This window comes from Acinonyx jubatus, chromosome A1 (genome assembly GCF_027475565.1).
Source record: "Acinonyx jubatus isolate Ajub_Pintada_27869175 chromosome A1, VMU_Ajub_asm_v1.0, whole genome shotgun sequence".
Lineage (NCBI taxonomy): Eukaryota > Metazoa > Chordata > Mammalia > Carnivora > Felidae > Acinonyx > Acinonyx jubatus.
The window spans coordinates 161,529,012-161,548,914 of NC_069380.1; the positions used below are offsets into that span (position 1 = coordinate 161,529,012).

Consider the following 19,903-nt stretch of genomic DNA (forward strand, 5'->3'; position numbering starts at 1 on the left):
TCCACTTTTTCCAGATTAGGACTTCTGTCCCTTATATCCAGAACTCTATTTGTCTCTCTTCCCTTCTACCTTTTATGTTTCAGCAGTATCAAATTTTTGCTTTTCACGTGTTATTCTATGTTGTGGCATGCCTCTTCGCCATTGGGTGTATTCCTTTATCTGTATAGAATGCCCTTTTCTGGGAAGGGATACCTTGTGAATAGTTTTTCATTCTTCAAAACCCTGCTCATTATTCATATTCATTCTTCCCCTTCTCCTTGTAAACTTGAATACTTCTTCCTCAGTACCATTATATACCTTAACACATATACTTGTATTCCATGTATCATAATGTACTGCATTGTTACTGTAATCCCTGTTAGATTCACAGCACTTTGAGTGTAGGTAGTTTCTGTATATCTAACTTTTAGTATAATTCTTAGACTATTGGTACTAATTAAATTGAACTCACATTTGTGATATATAATTGTCACTTTTGAGTAGCTTCAATTTGGTTCATTTGACCTATAGATTGTTGACCTATAGAACAAAATGATTTGTTCTAGGTCATTCTGTTTTTAAGATTAAAGGTATGAATTTCATTTTAGACCTTAAATCTGACAAAGTAATTTAGATCTGTTTAAAAAGTAATTACATGCTATCATGTAATTTTACCTGATAGGAAAATTCTGTGATTTTGTCTTAATAATGCAGCTTTATTTGTGCATTTTAAACTTGAAAGTTTCTAGTTGATCTTAGCCAATGAGTAGATATTAAATAGATCTGTAATAAACAAAATTTAACATTTTAATATTAAATAAAATAAAAGTAAAATAAAAGTAGCCTTTTAATCTGTAAAACAGTAGGAAGTGTTAGGTCGAATGCTGTTTTTACTGAAGTATAATTGACATTAGTTTTATGTGTACAACATGGTGATTCAGCAATTGTATACATTACAGAATGCTCACCATGATAAGTGTAGTTACCATCTGTCACCATACAAAGTTTCTACTTTGTATGCCCTATGCTGTACTTTTCATCCCTTTAACTTCTCTGTTTTATAACTGGAAGTCTGTACCTCTTAATCCCCTGCACGTGTTTCACCCATCCTTGCACCTCCCCTTCCCACTGAGAGCCACCAGTTTGTTCTCTGTGTTTGAGTCTAGATGTTTTGTTTTTTTTTTTTATTTCTTTCAGTTTTTAGATTCCACATGTAAGTGGAATCATAAGGTTTTTCTGTTTCACTTAGCATAATATCCTTTAAGTCCATCCATGTTATTGTGAATGGCAAGATTTCATTCTTTTTCTTTTTCTTTTTTTTTTTTTTTAAGGTTTATTTTTGAGATACAGTGAAAGAGCACAAGCAGGGGAGGGGCAGAGAAAGGGGGACAGAGAATCCAAAGCAGGCTCCAGGCTGATACCAATGAGCTCGATGTGGGGCTCAAACTCACAAACTGCAAGATCAAGACCTGAGTCGAAGTTAGATGCTCAACCAGCTGAGCCTCCCAGGCACCCCTTCATTCTTTTTTATGTCTGATGTATATATATACATATACATACATGTATATATATTCTATATCTATATATACATTATATATACATTATATATGGTATGTGTAATATATATAATATATATCACATGTGTATCCATTTATGGATGGACACTTAGGTTGCTTCCATATCTTGGCTGTTGTAAATAATGATGCAGTAAACATATCTTTTTGAATTAGTGTTTTTATTTTCTTAGTAAATACCCGGAAGTAGGATTAATAGGTAATATGGTATTTCTATTTTTAAGTTTTTGAGGAACCTCCATACTGTTTTCCACAGTGGTTGCTCCAGTTTACATTCCCACCAATGGTGCATGAGGATTCCTTTTTCTCCACATCCTTGCCAACTCTTGTTATGTCTTGTCTTTTTGATACTAGCCATTTTGACAAGTGCGAAGTGATGTGTCATTGTGGTTTTGATTTACATTTTCCTGATGATTAGTGTTGTCGACCATCTTTTCATGAATCTTTTGCCTATCTGTATGTCTTTGGAGAAATGTCCGACTAAGGTCCTCTGTTCATTTTTTAATTGGATTATTTGGGTTTTTTTGATGTTGAGTTGTAGGAGTTCTTTGTATATTTTAGAAGTTGACCCCTTAATAGATACATCATTTGCAAGTATCTCCTCCCATTCAGTAGGTTGCCTTTTTTGTTTTGTTGATGGTTTAGCTTGAGTACTTTTGTTGGCTAGGGAAATATTCATTAGGAACATCATGAGCTGGATAGAGGCTTTTGATCAGGAAATAAGTGAATAAGAGAACATAAAAGTGGATAATCAAGGTGGAAAGACAGCAAATCCTGGGAAGGTTAGGATTTACAATCAAATTCAATACCAATTTGCCCTCTAGATTTTATGAGTTAGAAGAGGCAATGAGGAAATCTAATTTTAGGCATAAAGAATAGCAATTTAAATCTGATGTTATCCTATTTTATTTTTAGATTTATAAGAGAGAGTCTAGTAAAACACTTGAGCATGGATTATATTGTCATCTGAAATATATAAAATGGAAGGGGGAGAACTAAAAAGAAAAACTAGACACAGCTTTATTTATTTGATAAATTATTAACTATTTAAATGCAGAGACCTCAGAATGAATCTTGAGTGATTTTGTAAACCTGTGAGCTGCTCATAAATTATTTCTGTCTCCTCCTTTTTTTAGTCTCAGGATGAACCATGGCCTTTGAGCTATAGTAGGGGTGCCAGAGATGAGCAACACCATTAATGGGAATATTGAGTATAAAGATAGGAGCTTCAAAGAGCATTGACACCTCTGTTAGCAGTTTGGCTTTCTCCAAAATTTTCTTCCAAGTTGTCATTGGTGACCAACTCCTATTCAAGCTCAGTCTCCAAAAATAGTTCAACACTGTAATACAGCTTTGTAGTCAGAACATCTTATTTTAGGCAAGAGAATTCTTTATCTTACTCTCATTGGTCTTTTTACTTGGATTAGATAAGTTTTGGCCCTTATTTTCCCCTTTCTTTTGTAAGGAGAACAACAAGTGTTGAAGACAGTCAAGAAAGGAGTATTTGTTTAAGTTTAAAATCAGAATGAAAATAGTAACGATGTCCTGAAAGTGTATTGTTTTAGAATTTTTTCCAAACCTTTGTAAACAACTATTTGTTATTTATTATAATAACAATGTAATTTTGAAAAATGCCTTTTTTGGTTAGTGTGTCATTTGTATTAATCACATCCCTCATCTACTTCTGAACAAGATTTAAAATAGCTCTACTTGGCAGTTCGTATCGAGTCAACCTGATTTTTTTGTTTTGTTTTCCTTCTGTTTTAGCCACCGGAAAGACAGATTGTGGTTGGAATATGTTCCATGGCAAAGAAATCCAAATCCAAACCAATGAAGGAAATTCTTGAACGGATCTCCTTATTTAAATATATCACAGTAGTAGTATTTGAAGAAGATGTTATTTTGAATGAACCAGTAGAAAACTGGCCTTTATGTGATTGTCTTATTTCTTTCCATTCTAAAGGTATTAAAGAATGGGGTGGGAACTACTTTTATCCTCTTATAATAAAACCAATGCATACTAATTGTAGATTATTAGATAAATTAGAAAAATAAAATTAAACTTACCCATTCTCACAGATCAGTGTTGCTAACATTTTGATACATTTCTTTTCAGCCATTTTTCCTCTGTGTATTTTTTAAAAACAAATTTACTATTACAGTGTATATGTAATTTTATATTTAATTTTCCATTAACTATATCGAGGTTTATTTTCCTTTCATTACATTCTTCAGAGACCTGATTTTCAATGACATCTTAGCTTGTCATCATGAGGATATACTATAACATTCAGCCAGTATCTTAACAATTAGTGTCCGGTTTTCACTATTAAAAATAGTGAAAAATAGGTTGATGAATCCTTTGAAAGTATATCTTTGTTACTCTAAGTTATTTAGAATGAATTCTTGAATTATTGAATATTTTAAGGTCTATGCTTTTGTCATATAGAAAATGATGTTTCCTCATATACATATTTATATTTTATTTCTGAGGCGCTTAATATTTGAATTTTAGACTTTACTCGGTTTCTTTTATAAACCAAAGTGAAATATAATTAAACTTCAGTATTACTTGATGGTGAAGTATGCCTTCATAGTAAAACCCACTAATCAAAATTATTAGTGAATATCTGAAATTTTTATTACCCAGTTATCTGAATTAAATGTATTTCTTACTAAGAACTATAATTTAAAAGATATGTACTCAATTATAAATGAATTCACATTAAAGCAAACTTGTTACCAAAATATGTAATCTCTAGCTGTGTTAAAGTTTCACTTTACTTAGGTATTCAAGAAACGTCTTCAGCCAGAAAGGGGTGGAGCATGTTTGAGACTTCTTGTGCTCCTATAGCCTATAGAGAAGCCAAGGCCCTGGTCTTTATAAACTGAAGTCCTTTATTTCAGAGAATATGAAAATTAGCTTATCTTTGAGGGTAAGGTTTCTTCCCTTACTACTACATGGCTCTTCCTACAGAGCTGTTTATTTGCTTGTAAAAACTAGGTGCTCTCCAAGGTGATATCCCATATGCTGTCTCTTGGTAAGGGAAATGTCCTCTTTAACCACAACAACAACAAAAGCAGGGAACTGAATAAGGGTTCCTATATGCTGAGTTCTGTTAGGAAACATGAAATCATAGACCTCGAGATACCTTTATGACAAGTGATGAATTCTTCTGAGAGTCTTTACAAAAGTAGAAGGGTTTGTAATTTGTGGCCAAGTGATTCTAGGTATAGAGTACTTTCATTACATTTTAAAAACTAAAAGGAATTTAGGAATAAGTCTTTTTTAACTGACTATGGTTTTTTGTTTAGTTTTTTTTAACATCAGTATGCCTTAGTACTTAACTTCTCCAACTGTTCCGATAATGCTACAAAACACAGCGTCTTCACAGGTATACTATAGTATGCTATAGTTAAATTCTAAAGTTATGCATACCTAATGATTTTTACTCTATTTCTTCAATTAGATATTCATTAAAATATTTTCATTTAAGGAATAATAATATTTATTGGGAGCTTATTATGTCAGGTACTGTGCTAAGTGTTTTATGTATACTCCTTGATGGAGTTCCTCCAAAAACTGTACTAGGTAAGACTGTCAAAATACCCATTTATAGTTGTGAATCAGGGGCTGAGAGATTTTAGGTAAATTTGCCCGAAATCACGTAGCTAATGAAAGATGGAGCCAGGACTTTGGACCCTGTTATATTAACCTTTAGGGAATACTGCCTTACCATCTCTAAGTAATAGGTATTGATGGATAAAACTGGAGCTTTTAGCGTCAATACAGACAGCATAGTAGAATCATTAAAATGCTTTAGATACTTTAGGCCTCTTACTATATCTGCCATTTGATTTATTTTCCTTGTAATTAGTAATTTTACCAAAGGCTAGTAATTTTTGAGTTAATTTCTGATAACGTTGACCTAGTAACAGCAAGTATGATTCTACTCATATACTTTATATTTAGAGCATATCTTTGCAAGAGAATTAACTTTTGTTTTTGCTATTTTAAAGATGCATAAATTCTTTGAATTATCAACAATTTATATGTATAGATATCAAATTTAAAAAGTGAGAAAAAGAGTTATATATATTTTAAAAATCACCAAGTGATTGTGATATATTTATTTATATATAGATTTCTGTTTGTGTATGAGGTAATCTTAACTTTTTATCAGTGACTTTGAATAATCAGGTGTTGACTAATGTGTCAGTGCTCTAAATTTGGTTATATAACCACTAGCTTATTGTGCCTTATCAATCAAATTAACTAGGAAAAAATAAGACTTATTAATAGTACAAGTTAAGTTTTATGTGTTTATTTTTCCATGATTTATATGGAAAGTAGTGATAATAAAACTAACCTTTTATCAGAAATGGCATAAATTCAGATTGATAAAGTTATAGATGTCAACTTATCTTGAGATTGTACAGAATATGTTAATAATATGTGTTCTTAGGATTTCCACTGGACAAAGCAGTTGCCTATGCAAAACTCAGGAATCCATTTGTAATCAATGACTTGAATATGCAGTATCTCATACAAGATAGGTGAGTGATGGAGATGGCTGAATAAGGGAAGGAAAATTAACATTTATTTAGTGTATACTGTAAGCGATATGGCATCAGGTGTTTTCATATACGTTAATTTTTGGTATCCTCTAAATAATACTTAAGAATAGGTATTTATACCCAATTTTGTAGATGAAGAATCTTGAAAATCAGGGAGATGAATTGATTTGCCCAAAGTCACAAGTAGTCCTGCAAATAGTGGGACGAGGACTTAAACCAGATTTATTTAATTTCTGGAGTCTACTGAACCACTGAAAATTATGAACAACTTCTCTGTCATGATGACTGATGATGAAATTAGGGCTATACTAGATTATTTTTAATGGTAAAGTGCAACTGTTTTGAAAAATACCTCACTATATTAGCATTCATTTTACAGGTCAAAAGCATGGATTTCCAAGAGACACTGTAAAATACAAATATATTTATTTATATTGTTTGATGTTTCACTCTGATGGCTACCCTTATGATTTCACCAACATTTGATTCTCCTTTATGTGAACATTACAATATGAGATTATATGTATGAAAATACTTTATAAACTATAAGGCCTTATGGTTTTTTGTTTCTGGTATTCTGTTCTTCCAGATAGTGACATTATTGATATCTAAAACTTTAAAACATTTTTCCTAGATTTCCATATTAATACATGCTTATATGTTATATACATATATATGAAAATGCATATTTACTTTAAGAAATTTGGAAAATAAAAGCATCAAGAAAGGATTTTACCCTGCCACCATATCTATCATATTTTTTTCATATAGAAAGCAATATGTACATGGACTTACATTTTACACAGGGTCACTTTTCTCTTACAATACAATGAACATTTTCCCATGCCATTAAATATTCTTTAGGTATAAAGTTTTTAATGGTTAGGTAATATTCTGTCATTGCTTATAGCAACTTTATTTGACCATTTCTTTTTATACATTTACATTCCCAATTTTAAATGTTAGTATTTTAATATGCCACATAAAGTATTGTTTTATGCCACATAAAACACATTAATGCCACATTAAAACATTTTTGTTTTAATACTGCATAATATTTCCTTTGAATACATATTTTTTTGATACTTTAAATGACAAATTTTTTATTTAAGAAATAAGGCTTGATATCCATGCCTTTTTAGTAATACAGTAGTAATAATGTACTTGTGAAATAGAATAAAACTTTTTTTCCCTTTTTTTCAGGAGAGAAGTATACAGTATTCTTCAGGCTGAAGGTATTTTACTTCCACGTTACGCAATTTTGAACCGTGACCCAAATAATCCCAAAGGTAACAGTAAGAGATTTTGAGCGAGCTGCCTTTTGTCACTCAACATACTTTTGAGCCACTTCCCTTCTATAATTAAGTAGAAGGAATTTGAAGAATTCATAGTATTTTGTTTACTTTTTTTTAAAGAAATGAACCAATTAAGTATTATGTTCAGTTGAAGTGTAGCACTATAAGCTAAAAGACCCAGTAATAATTTAAGAGTTATATATCCTACTTTTCTTTGGTTTGCATTTGACATCTATTTGGGAAATATAAAGAAGAATTTTTAAATTATGTGCTTAATAAATTTGTATTGATTAGTGTAAACAAGTGATTTATCTCTGACTCTTGAATTAAGCATTAGAAACTTCACACTAGAATGCTGTGATTAAATTTCTGATGACTAGGAATTTTGAAATATTATTACCTACTAATGTCTTAAAGCACCCTTTGCTTCATTTTTCTGGTTATCTAAATATAACATGTAAGTTATATATAGCAGTCTAAAAAAACCAAGATAAATGTTTATCTGCATTAAGATTTAATGTTCTGATAAGAGTATTTTAGGGAATTCTGATGATTTTATTGTATCTAAAAGCAACTTTTATTAAAAACAAAATATAACATTTATTATCTGTAACAGGGAACTTCCCTCATTTGTCTAGAGGTAAAAAAAATAACTTCCTAATTAGATTGCTTGCTTACTTTGTATAGGTTACTTTAGTAACCTGAATAATTTCATGTTTTATAGTATCTGTGATACAAATGATCCCTTACATTTTTCAGAAGATGATAGCGTTCTAAAATTATTTCTCAGTCTTTCTTGTTGGTGTCATTTCCTATCTAACTTTGTATTCTGTGGATTGATAAGGTGAAATGACAGGTTCATAAGATTTTGAAGAAAAACTATAGTTTTTAATGTCATAGATCATAGATGTTGATGTATGTTGTTTGCATAAATAGTTTTAACTAAAATCAAATCATATATTATCCAAGCTTACTTTTCTTTGTAATCTCCATTGTAGTAAAAACTTCAATAATAATACTATTTCCAGATAATATACAGTATGTAATTTTTCCTGATGTTCTGTTTGACTTCTAGAGTGCAATCTGATTGAAGGTGAAGATCATGTAGAAGTAAATGGTGAAGTTTTTCAAAAGCCATTTGTAGAAAAGCCAGTCAGTGCAGAGGATCATAATGTTTACATTTACTACCCAACATCTGCTGGTGGTGGAAGTCAAAGACTTTTTCGGAAGGTAAACCTTTGTTATCCCAGGGAATACTGTTCTTCATACTCTGTGCAAATTTTACTAAAAGTAATCAAGTATTTAATAGAATTAAGACTAAGAATGTATCATTTAGGGATAAATGAAAACTGGTACTCTTCTTTGTTAGAAAAGCAAGGCATTATTTTATTTTTTAATGCGATGCATGCAAAATTTCTAGGTATAAACTATGAAGAGTATTATTTGATTTCATTTGCATCTTCCAGTTATGTATCCGGCCTATGAGAAATTCAGGTAAAGATCAGCAGTATTTAAGAAAAATGGCACCTTGGGGCACCTGGGTGGCTCCGTCAGTTAAGCCTCCAACTTAGGCTTAGGTCATGATCTTGTGGTTTGTGAGTTCGAGCCCTGCGTCCGGCTCTGTGCTGACAGCTCAGAGCCTGGAGCCTGCTTTGGATTCTGTTATCTCCCCATCTCTCAGTCCCTCCCCTGCTCATGCTCTGTCTCTCTCTGTCTTTCAATAATAAATAAGTTTAAAAAAAAAAAAAAAAGAAAAATGGCATCTTAGGGCACCTGGATGGCTCAATTGGTAGAGCATGCGACTCAGGGTCTGAGTTTAAGCCCCACATTGGGCATGGAGTCTATTTAAAACAGAGAGAGAGAAGAAAAATAGCCCCCAAGATGGATGATTCATAGACAAAAATAATACCAATAATTTTTACATACATGACAGTATGCTCAAAATTGCACCCATAAGAGGATATGGAGAAACAGGAACCCTCTTGCACTGTTGGTGGGAATGCAAACTGGTGCAGCCGCTCTAGAAGAGTTTGGAGGTTCCTCAAAAAATTAAAAATAGACCTACCCTACGACCCAGCAGTAACACTGCTAGGAATTTACCCAAGGGATACAGGAGTACTGATGCATAGGGGCACTTGTACCCCAATGTTTATAGCAGCACTCTCAACAATAGCCAAATTATGGAAAGAGCCTAAATGTCCATCAACTGATAAATGGATAAAGAAATTGTGGTTTATATACACAATGGATTACTACATGGCAATGAGAAAGAATGAAATATGACCCTTTGAAGGAACATGGATGGAACTGGAGAGTGTTATGCTAAGTGAAATAAGTCATACAGAGAAAGACAGATACCATATGTTTTCACTCTTATGTGGATCCTGAGAAACTTAATAGAAACCCATGGGAGAGGGGAAGAAAAAAAAAAAAGAGGTTAGAGTGGGAGAGAGCCAAAGCATAAGAGACTCTTAAAAACTGAGAACAAACTGAGGGGTTTATTGGGGGTGGGAGGGAGGGGAGGGTGGGTGATGGGTATTGAAGAGGGCGTCTTTTGGGATGAGCACTGGGTGTTGTATGGAAACCAATTTGACAATAAATTTCATATATTAAAAAAAATAAAAAATAATAATAAAATAATATTAAAGATTTAAAAAAAATTGTACCCATAATAAAATAAATGCAAATGAAGTCTAAAAGTTAATGACATTGAATTACTTTTTGGATTGCCAAAGATCTAAAAGATTGAGGTAGTTGGAAAACATGTTGTTGGCAGGAATGCAAGTTAGTATAGCCTCTTAGCAATATAATTTAATAATACATTAAGATTTAAAATGTGTGTACATTTATAATCATGGAAATGCAAAGAAAAAACTCAGTGGGATACTATTTTATATCCATTAGAGTGGCAAATATTAAGTCTAACAATACCAATTATAGTAGAGCAGTGGGAACTAATATATGTGCTAAGAGAACTCTAAATTGTTAAAACAGTTCATAAAGGATTTTGGCATTATCTTTATATGTTGAATATGAGCACCTAGCAATTCTATCACCTGGTAATTCTACTTGTAGTATATACATTAGAAACCCTCTTGCACATGGGACACATATAAGAATGTTCAAAGCAAAACTGTTCTACTGACAAAAGCTTAGAAAACAACCGAAATATCCATTAATGAATGAATTCCATGTACGTACACAGTGGAAAATTCTATAGTAGACAAAGTGAACAAACCAGGTTACATGCAACAACATGGTTGAATCTAAGAAACATTATTCTTACCATTCATTGTATATTTATGCTATTTAACTTACATATAAATTGTAATTATGGTAGAAAATAATACAGCGTCAACTGTATAGTAAGTGTTGTTAAATACTTGTGCACCAAAATAATTTTTTGGAAATATCTAAGATGGAAAGATATGGTGAAAGTTTATATTAATAAAATGAGATGAATAATTTAGTTTTTATATTCATGGACATCTTTGTTTTCAGATTGGCAGTAGAAGTAGTGTTTATTCCCCAGAAAGCAATGTACGAAAAACAGGCTCATATATATATGAAGAGTTTATGCCCACAGATGGTACTGATGTAAAGGTAGGATTGATTACAGTATATTTTAATTTTGTATTTAGTTTACCGATGGCAACAGAAAAAGAGATTACCCTTTAATTAGTTATATCTATATTCTGGATCTCTTTTTTTTTTTTTGTGACTAGAGATTGTTAATCTGTTTTGTATTATGAATGCCTTTGACAGTTTGAAGGCCATGGACCCTTTTTTTAGAATAATGTTCTTAAATGCTTAAAACAGGATTGCCAAGGAGACAAATTTTATTGAAATACAGTTATAAAAATATTTAATAAGCAACTTGGTGATATAATAAAATGTATGCTTCTTTAAAAGGACATTAAATAATAAAGCAGTAAAGGTCTAATAGCCACCAGTTTCTAAGCATTGATTAGCATAAATGATGTTTGAGATCTGCAGCAACCGTAGCATAATGTAAAAATATGTTTGACTTCTTTTGGTGACAGACAAGGTCTTAATTGCTTTACCTTCAGCCAGTCTTGGTCTAAGGTATAAACCTGATCATGAGCCTCTCCTTTAAAATTCTCTTGTGGATTTTTGTTGACCAGAGGATAATAATCAGGTTCTTAAGTGTGGCATACAGAATGTTTCAGTCTGTCTTCTATCAACCTTATTTCTTACAGTATAAACTATACTAAATAATTTACTCTTATCTGAATACATCATGCTCTTTAACACCTCTGGCCTGTGTGTTAATTACCTGTGCTTGGAGTGCTGTTCTCTTTCTTAATCTGCTTTTCATTCTATGCTGTCCCTCACCACCACCCCCATTTTTTAATCTTCCTTTTGGCCATTACTTTCTTTTATGTTTTTATAATTAACTTGTACCTCTCCTCTGTTAAACTTAAAACAATTTGAAAAAGATCACCTCATATACAACCTAGTATTCCCTCATAATGCTCAGCATAATCAGTCTCTATAAAGAACAGAACTTCACTTTACCATTTTTTTGCCATGTTATTGTTTATAACCTTTTCCATTGTATTGAAAATTTTGGCATGTGAAATAGAAAGAGGTGTGAAATGAATAGTCTGGAGACTGAAGTAAAGTTTTATTATTTTTCTTTTAGTTTGTTGTCTGCTGTTTTTTAAAATACATTTTGAATAATATAAAAATTTTTATATATTTTAACTTTAATGAAAGGTTTATACAGTGGGTCCAGATTATGCTCATGCTGAGGCTCGAAAATCTCCAGCCCTCGATGGCAAGGTGGAACGAGATAGTGAGGGAAAAGAAGTTAGATACCCTGTTATTCTGAATGCACGCGAGAAATTAATTGCTTGGAAAGTCTGCCTTGCTTTTAAGGTAAGATGTTTTAAAGGCCATACAGGCACCTGTCAAAGAAATTCTAATGTCTTTTTTGAATAAAAGAAATATTATTTGGGCATTTAGTGGTAGAAGTAAGCTGAGAAAATAAAAATGATACATTTAAATGGTTTATGTACTTTTCAGGGGATTCTTATAGCGCCATTAATAAAAATACATAATAAATGAAGGCCTTTGTTTCTATTTTATCTGTTATATAAAAGGGAATTTTGTCAATTTATTCAGAAATTAAAATGATGGAGGAAAACTTAACTAAAACAGTAGCATTAACCAGTGTTTAGAGGTATTATTTAACATGCTTAAAACAACTGGTTGCAAGTACTATTTACTCAGAATTGATACATGATTGTTTTCTTGAATAAAAAAGGTCTTCAGTAGTCTTCTAGCCTTGGTAATACATCCTTTAGCCTATTTATTGTATATGATAAAATGTGTTTTTGAAAGCAATACAAATAACATTCCTTAAAGAAAACTTTTTACTTCTAACATTTGACTAGTTCCCTCAGTCTACATCATTAGGTTTCCAGTAATGTATGGTAAAGATTTAAATAGAAGTAGTACAACTTGCATCTAACAAAGGATAAACTTCACCTTTTTGAAGTCTTGTCTTGAGTTATAATGTAAAGACTAGGATGTGTTACTGGTTATTAAATAATACTTTATGTCTTAATAATTTGAAGTCACTTTTATGGAAGGAATATTATCCTGTAAGTATATTTTAATAGCTTTGTATGAATTGTCTTAACTTCGTAATACCAGGATTCTAAAAGACATGACTGAAAATCATATTTATGCTAATGTGTCATGATTTGAATGTAAAATGCAGAAGTTAGAAAATTCTTGGAGCCTGAGTAGGAAATTTATACCTTGCAATGGTTTTCTTCTCCCAAATAAAATGTATTTAATTCATTTCAAGTGCTCACAAGTATATAGTTGTCAAGTTTTAAAAGATTCAGAATGAACGGCACCTGGTTGGCTCAGTTTGTAGAGCCTGCAACTCTTAATCTGAGGGTTGTGAGCTTAAACCCCACAGTGGGTGTAAAGATTACATAAAAATAAAATCTTTCTTTAAAAAAAGATTCATAGGGATAATTGGACATTTCCTCTGGGACATATCTTCAAAACTATTTTTTCTTTATGTTTTCCTTTATGCTTTGGATTAAAGTGATATAATTTCTACTATCACAAAATTTTACAAAGCCTTTAAATTTTTTTTTACTCTTTTTAATTAAATATTACTTGAAGAACTTCTTGATATAGTAGGTTATTTTTTGGCCTCTCTAGTCCCTGAAGCATTTTTGTTCCATATTTACTTCATGGTGTGGAACTAAATCAATCATATAGTATGTTTGACATATTTTCAGAGTACTCAGGTTACAGATGAGTAATTTCATTACTTACTATGAAGTAAACTAAGATGCAGTAGTACATTTTTAGGCATTTATAAAATTTGGTATGTTGTAATAGGACTAGAACATTGTGAATCCTAATTCAAATGTAACTTTAAAGTTTATAATTTATTTTAAATAGCAAACAGTTTGTGGTTTTGATTTGTTACGGGCCAATGGACAGTCCTATGTCTGTGATGTCAATGGCTTCAGTTTTGTGAAAAATTCCATGAAGTATTATGATGATTGTGCAAAAATACTTGGGTAAGAATTTTTTATCTTTTTCTTCTATACCTTTGTTATAGCTAATGCATAGTAGGTATTCAGAAACCAAATAATTGTAAATGCATCAAACGATCAGAATCTTGTAAGCACTCTAGAGTAAAAACAAATGTTCACAAAATGACATCTCCAAAGAACCATGACAAATCTTTAATTATACTTCAGGATATCAAAGGCGGATTAATTTAGAGCCAATATAGATGAAGTTTTAAAGATACTTAACTTCATAGATTCACAAATATATACCGTGATTATTACAGTGATTGTTAGTCAAAACAGCTAATTTGTTAGGTTACTTTGTCCCTCAAGATTTTGATACATAATTGAAAAGGTTTAATTCTCTTACTTTAAGGTACAAAATGAATATTCATGAAATAAGTAACCAGGGTAAAATAGAAATATTTGGAATTCAGGGTTCTTTTGAATGATACTGCTTTCTGCAAGCATATGTCAGTTAAAGATAATCCCATGAGATTATTAGTGAATCCAAAAGAAAGTACTGCATGTAGAAATACCATTTTTATATTCTTTGACCTATTTTCTTATACTTTGATTTAGAAGATTCATAAGACAAATATTTTTGAACCATTTCAAAGTATATATGACAGAGCCATAAGAAACTTACATTTTAAAATGTGTTGTCATGGGGCACTTGGGTGGCTCAGTCAGTTGAGCATCTCACTCTTGATTTCAGTTTAGGTCAAGATCCCAGGTTGGTGGGATCAAGCCTCATGTGATGCTTAGCTTGGAGTCTCCTTAGGATATTCTCTCTCTCTCTCTCCCTCTCTCCCTCCCTCCCTCCCTCCCTCCCTCTCTCCTTCTGCCCCTTTCACTCACTCATGCATGCACTCTCTCTCCCTCACTGTGTCTTTCTCAAAGAAAGAAAGAAAGAAAGAAAGAAAGAAAGAAAGAAAGAAAGAAGTGTATTGTCCTAATTGGAGTCAGTTTTTATAGAATATTTTAAAGATTGGTGAACTTAACCCTTAAGGTGAAATTTAGGGGAGCTTACTAAATTTTAGCATGAATAAGTGCTAAATTTAAGCAAAACAAAAAATGTTTTATAATTACTTAACATGTTTTCTGTTTTTAACCCTATTAGTAAAGTATAATAGAAATTTATTAAAAAAGAGCCACAGTATTTAGAGTAACTTCAAAAGTGATCAATAAATTTGTAAGAAATGATCCGTAGCCATAAAGAAGAGCCAATCTTGGTTTTCAGATTGTATCTATAAGTGCATATGATGCAGCTTTAGTGATTTATTTGAATCCAATGTGACTTATATTTTAAAACTAACGTAAATAATTAATAATTCCAAATTCATGGCATCTCTTTAGGGTGTTCTTATATACCAGTTTAGAACTGCTAATCTAATTTTTCTTTATCAGGATTGAGTCTTTGAGTTAATTTTTGTGTGCTGTAATCACAGAGTCACTAGTTTGACTTTAATTTCATTGATTATATCATTAGTCATTAAGTACTGAGGTTTGCCTTAAAATAAATTAATTCGTAGCTTTTTATTTTTGTATCAAAGCAATATTGTAATGCGAGAGCTTGCTCCACAATTTCATATCCCCTGGTCAATACCTTTAGAAGCTGAAGATATCCCAATTGTACCAACTACATCTGGAACTATGTAAGTTTGAATATTTTCATTTAGAAATTCCTTGGGTTTTGTACATCAGTCTCTGCTATTACAATAAAGATTAAATTTCTAAACGATCATTGGACACTTTACTCTGTATGTTTTCATATAATTCACTTTGCAGATGGAAAAATAGACTATATGCTTTTGCAAGGGTCCACCTAGACTAAAACTCTTTTGTATTGTTAAAAATAAAATCTGAAAAAAAAAAAATAAAATCCTGAAAAATGCTTGTATAACTATAGAACTATTGAATTAAGTCACAAAAATAAAGGAGGTACCAACAGGTATGTCACTTAAAGGTTCATAGTCAGTGGCTGTACAGCTTTTATTCTCTTATTGTATAAAGAAAAAATATACAGTTTTATCTTGAGGTAAATTAATTAGACCAGTATTGCGAAAGTGTTTTATAATATTCTAGTGAAAATTACTGCTTGAAACTCACCTGCTACTCAGGTGGGTTGACCAAATGCTTCATATTTACAAGTTAGACATTTACATTAGCATGTTAAATATTCTGCAAAGGGCTGGTTGGGATGGAGAAACACAAATATTTAATTTTGTTTTAAACCAGTATTCTCAAACTATTTAACATAAAAATTTTTAGGTAACTTATTAAAATCCTGCAGGGTTGTGTTCTGTGGCCTGTAGTTTGTCAAACACTAAATTATACCCTAGCATTCTTTCTAGGACAGTTTTATCTTCTAGTAATTTAAGTTTGAAGTACTTGTTCTTCTTACAAGGGCAAAATAAATATAGCAGCTATCAAGTAAAGCTTTATTTTGCTTTGATTGAATGAAATCTCAGTCTGTAATAATCTCTGCTACAGACCAAGTATTTTATGAAGTTCCAGGATTGTCATTCGTTTACTTTTATTCCAAAGTTAGCATAGTCATCTCTAGAGAAGAAGCTGATATATAGCTTAATATTACTCCCCCTCCAGCTTCGTAAAATCTTTTTAAGATTGGATTTGATAAAATTGACTAGTTGTTACAAGTACTATCTCAATAGGAAACTTTTTGAAATGGTATAAGATAGCTCTAAAGAAATGAGATGTTGTGTGAGTCTGAATTATATAACACAGATCTTTGTTAGAAAATTGAGAACTTTTATTTTATTTTAGGATGGAACTCAGATGTGTCATAGCTGTAATACGTCATGGGGATCGAACACCAAAACAAAAAATGAAAATGGAAGTGAGGCATCAAAAGTATGTTTTAAGGGGAATAATTTAACACTTAGGAGATAATTTAAGATTTCTGATAGGTGATTAGCTATTTTGATCAATACATCATACAGGAAAACTGTTTACCCATTTCTTGGCCATTAATTTCAACCACTGGATGGAGACAAAATCCATTTAAAGTAATTGTGTATATTAGCATCTGAAAATTATGATGGCAATATCCGTAAATTATCATCCATCTGACCTAACTTTCGTTTATTGTAAAAGTGTAAACATCCTAAGATGTTAAATCTTGGTTTGTTATTCTCTCACATTGCTTTCTCTGAGTCCTTTAACCTCTCAACCTTGTAGAAAAAACTTGGTATAATAAAAGTTTGTTATTTCTATTCACTATTTGATTTGGAAATAATAAAAATTTAAAACTTGACCCAATAAATATGTGTTGAAACATTTTTTATATGTATATGTATGCAGTGACTTCAGAGAATATAATATGCAGTTTTACAATCATATATTCAGTTTCCATCATGAGAAAACTTTTAAAAATAATCTATAGTGATTATTAGCTTGCCGTGGTTAGGAGAATACCAAGTTTTGTCACTGACAGTAGATGAGCAACCTTCTATAGTGAAAGAGGACATACAGTATTTGAAATCCATAGACCAAGTCCCATGTCTTCATTTATAATTGATTTATGTTAAGTATATGGTGGTAATAGTAATTATTGCAAAGGACTAACTGTGCTCTTTTGTTTTAATAAGATTTTTCGATCTTTTTGAAAAGTGTGATGGATATAAATCTGGGAAATTAAAACTCAAAAAGCCAAAACAATTACAGGCAAGTGCATTTGACTGCTTGTTGGTTATAAATTGCTAATGGCAAAGTAACATAAAAATTCAGTTCTTTATTATTTTATAGGAAGTGCTGGACATTGCCCGACAACTTCTTATGGAGCTGGGGCAAAATAATGATTCTGAAATTGAAGAAAACAAGTCAAAACTTGAACAACTTAAGACCGTATTAGAAATGTGAGAATATTTTTGAAACCCTTAATTTTGATAACTAAATTTGATAACAGTGTTCTTTTATAATGTATGACTTTCTATGTTAAGTTGCCTTCACAGTTTGATCGTTTTCCACTTTAGTGCTGAAGCTGAAGAGAAATTAGCGAAAGTTTAGTGAGACTTTTATTTGCACCAGAGAGAAAATAGATTGTTGTGTTGAAGTTTCTTGTTTTAGTTTTACTTTTAATTTTGATGAGAAACATACGGATCTTTTATGAAGTACCACTTAGGATGAAAGCAACATGGCTAACTTGAGCACAGATTAAATGTTGTTTAAGTAAAAAACAATTTTGAACTATGCTTTAGTCAAGTGAAATTGATAACACCAGTATTACTATTGGAAGCTTTACATTTGGCCACCTAGAATCTTATTTCCTTAATTTTTTAAATGCCCATACATTTCTGTTTTATATATTTCTATACTTTGTCATCTCTTCAAATGTCTAACTTTTGTAGAGAAACTTTTGTGTTTTCCTTTCTAATGTGATTAGAATGACTACCTATGGTACAGACATTCTGCTACAGTATTTTAAAGAATTCAACAATTATTAAAAATAGAGGAGGGCATTAATATGTAGATTTAATTTTCTCTAGATGGATTTTAGTTTCTCTTTAAGAGGTTTCATTGAACACTTACTGAAAATTGTTCATTCCGCTTGCCATTTTGTTTTTCAGGTATGGCCATTTTTCTGGAATAAATCGTAAAGTCCAACTAACTTATCTCCCTCATGGTTGTCCTAAAACATCTAGTGAAGAGGAAGGTATATCACTATTAATGCCTATTGTGTTTTAATTTTATGTAGAGTCTTATTACTCATTGTACTGCCTTTGGACCCTCTCCTTTGTAACAGTTAAGGAGCTGACATGCTGAATAAAGGAAAATTAAAGTGGAGTTTTGTCAACTTTGCTTTCTATCCTTTAAATAGAGGATAGATTGGGCCTCCTGGGTGGCTCAGTTAAGCGTCTGATTTAGGCTCAGGTCATGATCTCACGTGTTGTGAGTTTGAGCCCCGCATCAGGCTCTGTGCTGACAGCTCAGAGCTTGGAGCCACTTCAGATACCTGTGTCTCCCTGTCTCTGTCTGCCCCTCCCCTGCTCACATGCTGTCTCTCTCTCTCTCAAAAATAAATAAAAACATTAAAAAAAATTTTTTTTAATAATAAATAAATAAAGGATAGTTTACCCTTTAAGGAAAGGATCTATTTTATTTTAAAAACTGTAGGACTCCCCATTTACTCTGGGGTTGTTTCAGAAACCTTATTTATAACTAAATGTTACTTAATCGGTCCCTTTGTTCCTCTTTTGGTAGAAGAGGGCAGAGTATTCAGGAAGAAAGCTCAAAAAGTACAAAAAGACTATTTGAAAGAATACACAATAATCATGTTTCTAATTAGTTAATTTCCTCCACCAATTAAGTCTGAGTAAAGCATTTAAATAAGGTCATTCTCCTAAAAGCAGTCAGCATAAAACTCCAAAAATTCATTTACGTTTTAAAATAAAAATGGGCAGACGGGTGCCTGGTTGACTGGTTGGGTCAATTGAGCATCCGACTTAGGCTCAGGTTATGATCTCATAGTTTGTGGGTTTGGCCCCGCATTGGGCCCTGCACTGGCAGCTCAGAGCCTGCAGCCCACTTTGGATTCTTTGTCTCCCTTTCTCTCTATCCCTCCCCTGCTTGTGCTCTCTCTCTCTCTCTCTCTCTCTCTGTCTCTCTCTCCCTCTCCCTCCCTCCCTCCCTCCCTCCCTCCACCACTGTCTCTCTGTCTCAAAAATAAATAAATAAGCATTAAAAAAATAATAATAATGGGCAGAAATTGTAGAAACCATTTCATGAAGAAATGTAGATGCCCAATAAAACAGTTATAATAATAGTAATAATGACTTTTGCCTATCTCACTAGCAGAGTGTTTTCTTATTATTTTGTCAAATCATTATTAAAGAATGTTGATGAGAATATAGTATGAGTGGATTTCAGTCTGTTGGTAGGAGTA

At 31.9% G+C, this 19,903-nt stretch overlaps 1 protein-coding gene across 32 annotated transcripts in view; it reads left to right on the plus strand.

Annotated features, from left to right (window-relative positions):
* The window catches only part of PPIP5K2 (diphosphoinositol pentakisphosphate kinase 2), a 71,372-nt gene that overhangs the window by 5,302 nt on the left and 46,167 nt on the right, over positions 1–19,903 (plus strand). For 31 of the 32 annotated variants that reach the window (XR_008299915.1, XM_053225212.1, XM_053225229.1 and 28 more), the window contains 12 exons: positions 3,321–3,516; positions 6,020–6,110; positions 7,335–7,420; positions 8,502–8,656; positions 10,928–11,029; positions 12,167–12,328; positions 13,880–14,001; positions 15,552–15,653; positions 16,786–16,872; positions 17,610–17,689; positions 17,771–17,876; positions 18,588–18,673. Coding sequence is in view for 31 of the 32 variants with exons in the window: in XM_053225212.1 (XP_053081187.1) it covers positions 3,321–3,516; positions 6,020–6,110; positions 7,335–7,420; positions 8,502–8,656; positions 10,928–11,029; positions 12,167–12,328; positions 13,880–14,001; positions 15,552–15,653; positions 16,786–16,872; positions 17,610–17,689; positions 17,771–17,876; positions 18,588–18,673 (1,375 nt within the window). In the remaining variant the exon portion in view is untranslated. The other variant, XM_053225289.1, reaches the window with a different exon arrangement.